General features: G+C 44.6%; 1 protein-coding gene across 1 annotated transcript; it reads left to right on the top strand.

The window, feature by feature from the left end:
• The first annotated feature begins 1495 nt into the window (after positions 1–1495).
• Positions 1496–6088, top strand: LOC125530487 (heat shock protein 90-5, chloroplastic). The gene is made up of 19 exons (XM_048694880.2): positions 1496–1894; positions 2128–2201; positions 2293–2418; positions 2510–2603; positions 2699–2782; positions 2913–3056; positions 3133–3249; positions 3372–3413; positions 3492–3572; positions 3728–3832; positions 3912–4052; positions 4149–4241; positions 4330–4407; positions 4484–4738; positions 4824–4926; positions 5010–5181; positions 5260–5365; positions 5502–5591; positions 5681–6088. The coding sequence occupies exons 1-19, from the start codon at positions 1649–1651 to the stop codon at positions 5873–5875; spliced, it is 2346 nt and encodes a 781-aa protein (XP_048550837.1). The 5' UTR covers positions 1496–1648; the 3' UTR covers positions 5876–6088.
• Positions 6089–6689: the final 601 nt, after the last annotated feature.

Below are 6689 nucleotides of genomic sequence, written 5' to 3'. Positions count from 1 at the left end.
GTTGCATGTTGGGTTTATCTTTTATTTTGGCGCCGTAGTCGGGCCATGAGTGTTTGTTTGATGTAATGCTATTTACGTACTTTGATTGACGTGGCGAGTGTAAGCCAACTATGTATCTTCCCTTTTATTATCTATATTACATGGGATGTTGTGAAGATTGCCTAACTTGCGACATTGCTTTTAATGCGGTTATGCCTCTAAGTCGTGCCTCGACACGTGGGAGCTATAGCCGCATCGAGGGCGTTACAGCTAGGGCCCGAAATTGTCCCCACTACGCTCCGCCACTGACCTGAGAACCCCAAATTAGCAAGTCCACAGTCCGCCAAGCAATCTTTAAAGTCCTCCATTTGGGCAAACGGCCTCAGGTTGCCTCTAAGTTGATCCGATTGAAAAAGTGCCTCGTTGTAGTCACCAACACATATCCATGGAAGGTTATCCTGCGCTCCTAAGTATCGAATGGCATCCCACGACTTTCTCTCTGAAGGTCCGTCTTGTGTTTTCTATCATGCTTGTGTACCAAAAAATTTGGTGAACCCTAAAAGAAAAAGAAAAAGAAATACCTACAGGAAATTGGCATCCCTACATAAAAAATTTCACTGCTCAACCACAAAACAACAAAAACCTACATGACAAAATATGCCAACAAGATTTTAATATTTTTTTCTGTGACAAAATGATCGAACAGATTAAAAATGTTATAAAAACAAAAGGAAGAAGAATTGCCATGACGGAAAATACTATAATTGCCGTGAAATTAAAAACAAGAGGGTGATGTTTTAGTGCCATGACGGAAAACCATATTTTAAAGTTTTGGAAAAATCTAAAATATACGGGATGTTAAGAGGGTGATGTTTTATTGCCACACAAAATTTCAAATTGAAACACGGTAGGAGATGTGAGCTATGAAAAAGACAAATTCAGCCCTGTAGTGACATTACTGTCCGACACTATTCAATGTTGATTTTCTCTTTTTCATAGCCCGCATCTCGCAATGCATTTCAACTTGAAATTTTGTGTGATGATAAAACATCATCATCTTAACATCTCGTATTTTTTCAGATTTTTTAAAAACTTTAAAATAACTTTTTTCGGTTTCCATCGAATGTTGATTTCTGTATGATATTCTCCCGGTTTCACTGACATGCGCTACGCGCCTCCACGGCCTCGGCAAGCCGCCGCACACCTGCCTCTGCTCGAGACCGCGTCGTACGGTGACGGGACGGCGGAGGCGGAGCAACCGAGAGAGACGGAGGAGCTGCCAGCCTCGCGCTCGCGGAGCCGCGAGCGAACGAATGGTCGCCACTCGCGGAGCCGCTCCGCACGTCGGACAATAGCCTCCCACGCACCCCACGCCAGCCCCCCATCCGCCGTTGGCTCCACCCCATCCGACGGCGCCGCGCGCGCCCCACACGCCACCCCCGTGCGCCCTACACCCTTCCAGAATCCTCCCGACGCCCTCGCCGTCGTCTCCCCCCTCGCCCCTAAACCCACCCCCCTCCACCATTCTATCCCAAGTATAAACCCTAGCCCAGCCCCCTTATCCTTTCGTCTCCCCCTCCCAGACACCGCGCCGGAACCCAAACCAACCGAACGACCTACCACCAGCGAGCGCCGCGACAAGACCCCGCGCCTGCCGTCTGCCTCTCCCATGGCGCCCGCGCTGAGCAGGACCCTGGGCCCGTCGTCGGTGGCGGCGCTGCGGCCGAGCCCGTCGCGGGGGCCGCCGCGGGCCGCGCTCGCGCCGCAGGGGAGGAGGCCCGCCGGCGCCAGAGGGGTCAGGTGGGAGGCCGGGAGGGGCCGGCTGGTCGGGGCGAGGTGCGCCTCCGCCGTCGCCGAGAAGGCCGCCGGCGAGGAGGAGGAGGCCGCCGGGGAGGAGTTCGAGTACCAGGCCGAGGTGGGTGGGGGGCCTCCAGTCCTTGTGTAACATCCGGTTGGATTTTGGACCCCCTTGAATCTGGGAGGCGTGACGACCAGTCGGTTCTGGATTGCTGCGCTCTCTAGTGGCAGGATCCGTGGCTCATTTATTACAGGATATAATGAAATTGAGAGGCTGTTGCCAATTGATTTGTGAGTAGGTTTTGACAGTCAGGATGGGATGCTTATGCAGTTTCTCTTTCTGTCCTGCAGGTTAGCCGGTTGATGGATTTGATTGTTCACAGCCTCTACAGCCACAAGGAAGTGTTCCTTCGGGAGCTTGTAAGGTCAGTCTTCTGCTCAAGATGTATGATAATTGAACCATTATTAGAATCTCTGCTGACTGTCTGACCTGGACAAATTTATGTTTTCACCCAGTAATGCGAGTGATGCTTTGGATAAGCTGAGATTTCTCAGTGTAACTGACCCATCCGTGCTGGCTGATGGTGGTGACATGGAAATAAGGATTAAACCTGACCCTGATGCTGGCACAATAACTATCACGTATGTTCTTCTCCATCAGCTTGGCAGTTCAATCATCAATTCTGATAGAAGTCACAATTCAGTCTCTGACCTGATGTTTTGGATTTTACAGTGATAGTGGCATTGGGATGACAAAGGATGAGCTCAAGGACTGCCTTGGAACTATTGCGCAAAGTGGTACCTCCAAATTTTTGAAGGCTCTGAAGGTGGCACCTCCTTTCCCATCTAGCCTCATCAGTTTCTGTTCTATGATGACTTTGTTTCCTTCTTGATGTTTGATGTCAATTTGGTCTTTTTTCAGGAGAACAAAGAGCTTGGCTCAGATAATGGACTTATTGGTCAATTTGGTGTTGGATTTTATTCGGCTTTTCTTGTTGCAGAGAAGGTACAGAATATCCATTGGATGGCGAACCATTGTACATGAATGTTTTGAGGAATAATTTCAAATTATCTATACATCTGTTTTGCAAGCCAAAAGTAGTTTTCAAACTTGTGGTTACTTCGTTGCCTTGCAGGTTGTTGTGTCCACTAAGAGTCCCAAGACAGATAAGCAGTATATATGGGAAGCTGAGGCTAACAGTAGCTCATACGTTATCAGGGAAGAGACTGATCCTGAGAAAATGCTGACACGTGGAACACAGATTACTCTCTTTTTAAGAGTGAGAAGCTCATACTGATATTCTATACAACCTTTATCACCTAACACAACTTTTAATTATACTTTTGTTTCTCTAGGAGGAGGATAAGTATGAATTTGCTGAACCTACGAGGATTCAAGGTCTAGTTAAGAACTACTCGCAGTTTGTTTCGTTCCCCATTTTTACATGGCAAGAGAAATCTAGAACAGTTGAGGTAGGATTTTGACTTTTTGAGTATGCTCTGCTTTAAAGCTTAAACCTCCAGTCATTGTTAAGTCACGTTGAAATTGATATTTATTTCTTCTCTTCTGTGCACTTGTTACATCCTCTAAATAGGTTGAAGAAGAGGAGTCAAAAGAAACTGAAGAGACAGCAGAGGTTAGCTTTATGTGCATTTGGTTGTCACTGTGATCAAACTCATCCATGTTGTATATAGAAATAATCCCTCTTTTGTAGGGTGAGAAGGAGAAGAAGAAGAAAACTATCACTGAGAAGTACTGGGATTGGGAATTAGCAAATGAAACGAAGCCAATATGGGTATGTTGGCACCCAAATTATTTGTTTCCATATCCTTATCATTGTCACCTGCAGTCCAACTGTCATGTGAAACATGTCTTTACTTTAGTAGTTTGGTTTTCTATTGGATATATATTAAAGAAACAGAAGCTGAAATGAATTTTCTTGTCTTGTAGATGAGAAATCCAAAGGAAGTTGAGGAAACCGAATACAATGAATTTTACAAGAAGGCATTCAATGAGTTTTTGGATCCTCTAGCTCATGCACACTTCACAACAGAGGTGCGCACACTTACGAAAGTAAGCATCTGTTATGTCAATGCATACCAAACATTCTGACAAGACTTTTTGTTCCAAACAGGGTGAGGTGGAATTTAGGAGTGTTCTCTACATCCCAGGAATGGCACCACTTAGCAACGAGGAGATAATGAACCCTAAGACCAAAAATATCAGGTTGTATGTCAAGAGGGTTTTCATTTCTGATGACTTTGATGGCGAGCTGGTATGTTGCCACATTTTTTTTTATTGTGGTATTAGAAGCTACTGTACTTTGGTTACTGTTGTAATGGGCTGCTGAACTTTAGTGTTCTCTCTGCAGTTCCCCAGGTACTTGAGCTTTGTCAAAGGTGTTGTTGACTCAAATGATCTCCCTCTGAATGTTTCTCGTGAGATTCTTCAAGAAAGTCGTATTGTAAGTTACTGGAAAGCATTTGTGACTTAATCTGCAGTTCTTTAGTATGTGGTTCTTGGAACTAATTATCACCATCCATATGTTTCAGGTCAGGATCATGCGCAAGAGACTTGTTAGGAAGACTTTTGATATGATTCAGGATATTGCTGACAAGGATAGCAAGGAGGTAAGAGTTAACTTCCTCTTATTCCCAAGCTGTTGTTTCATCGGGCTTTTCTTGAAGCTTGACGTGCTTTGTGCAGGACTACAAGAAATTTTGGGAGAGCTTTGGCAAATTTATGAAACTTGGTTGCATTGAGGACTCTGGAAATCAGAAGCGCCTTGCTCCTTTGCTGCGGTTTTATTCCTCGAAAAATGAAACGGATTTGATAAGTCTGGACCAGTATGTGGAGAATATGCCCGAGACCCAGAAGGCAATCTATTATATTGCTACAGATAGTCTTCAGAGTGCAAAGACTGCTCCTTTCTTGGAAAAGCTGCTTCAGAAAGATATTGAAGTATGTGCTTATCTTGTTGTTGTCATAGAATTGATTTTCTGTTGTGCTACAGTTAGCTTAAGCTGACACTATTTCATTTTTCTAGGTTCTATACCTTATCGAGCCGATTGATGAGGTAGCTATTCAGAATCTGCAGACGTACAAAGAGAAAAAGTTTGTTGATATCAGCAAGGAAGACCTAGAATTGGGTTAGTGAATTTGAATATTCATGTGATTGGTTATAGTCCTTTGGCAGTTTCTGCATGACAATAACATATATTGGCTGTTGCAGGCGATGAGGATGAGGACAAGGAAGAAACCAAGCAGGAATACACTCTTCTTTGTGACTGGATAAAGCAGCAGCTGGGTGACAAAGTTGCCAAGGTCCAAATTTCGAAGCGACTCAGCTCTTCACCATGTGTTCTTGTATCTGGCAAGTTTGGTTGGTCGGCTAACATGGAAAGGTAGCTTGATGGTTCATTCACTTGCCCAATTTGGTAAAATAAGCGCGCTGTCCTTGTCCTAACACTTCAACTTGATAGGCTTATGAAAGCACAAACGCTTGGTGACACATCAAGCTTGGAGTTCATGAGAGGAAGAAGAATTTTTGAAATCAATCCCGACCACCCTATTGTCAAGGACTTGAGTGTAAGATACCTGCAACCTTTTCTTGCAAATCGTAACTATATTTGTTGTTGTTCAATCACCTGCAACCTTTTCTTGCAAATCGTAAGTATATTTGTTGTTGTTCAATCACTAATGTATACTTCGTGAATAACTGTAGGCTGCTTGCAAGAACGAGCCTGAGAGCACCGAAGCCAAGAGGGCAGTTGAGTTGCTGTACGAGACTGCCCTGATCTCCAGTGGATACACTGTAAGTACAAGATACCTATATGCTCCCGTTCATGGTCAGTGATGATACATATCGCTCGTGGCCTAATGATTGTTGCTTGGTTTGTTTAGCCTGAGAGTCCAGCGGAGTTGGGGGGCAAGATCTACGAGATGATGACCATCGCCCTTGGCGGGAGATGGGGTCGATCCGGCACCGAGGAGGCTGAGACCAATGCCGACGTCGACTCTTCTGAAGGTGTTGTCACGGAGGTCGTTGAGCCATCCGAAGTCAGGACTGAGAATGAGAATGACCCATGGAGAGATTAGTTAGTTCTGTAGGCATCCATTTTATTTTTTAAATACCCTGGAGGTGGATGAGCAAAAAATAGAAGTATCACTGGAGCCAGAGTGATGATGACATCGAGCGATGGACTGTCTTTGTAAGAACACTGAGCTCCAGAATCTTGTTTGTTATCGCCCAAGGCTAAATTTTGTAGGTGACTTTTTTGACGGCCGTGGAATTAATTTGTCTTTGCTATATACGTATGTTTCATGCATTTTACCTGCGTGATCTGTCTTTTGTGGAGATTTGGATCAATGGTTTGCAGTGTAGACAAAAACTAAGACAAACATGTCGTCGTGCTCTCTATCTTGTGTTCGGTGCTTCGGTGCTCTCTTGGCTTCGTGAACCCCAGCTTGGCCATGGATCAACAGAATTTCATTCAGCCTCAGGCACTACTTTGCAATCCTGAAGATTAGACTATCATCCGCAATATCATTGAACCTACAGCAAAAATATCATACAGGAGGATCAAGAATGGTGACACGTGGTTCCCCGCTGCAGTCCACTTCCCGGAAGTTGTGAAGTGCCGAAGTAAAGGAAACACTTTATACACAATCAAAATATCATCGGTGATCTGGATTGGGTGCTACGCATCTTGGTTATCTTTCTACTTAAAAAATGCGCAACATTCTATCGGCCGCTCGTTATTCGTCTAACCTCACCCTCCGCCCATCCTTGTTTTGATTTCTCCCCCTTCATCCCCGATTTTTTCACTAGTTTTATCTGAAAACCGCATTAATAAGAACATGTCTTATGCCTTAATAAGCACATGTCTTATTGGCTTACCAATAAAAAATC

This window comes from Triticum urartu, chromosome 5A, assembly GCF_056163025.1.
Source record: "Triticum urartu cultivar PI428250 chromosome 5A, HENAU_Tu73, whole genome shotgun sequence".
NCBI lineage: Eukaryota > Viridiplantae > Streptophyta > Magnoliopsida > Poales > Poaceae > Triticum > Triticum urartu.
Note: the sequence above shows the minus strand (reverse complement) of the source record. Positions and strands in the feature narration are given on the sequence as shown.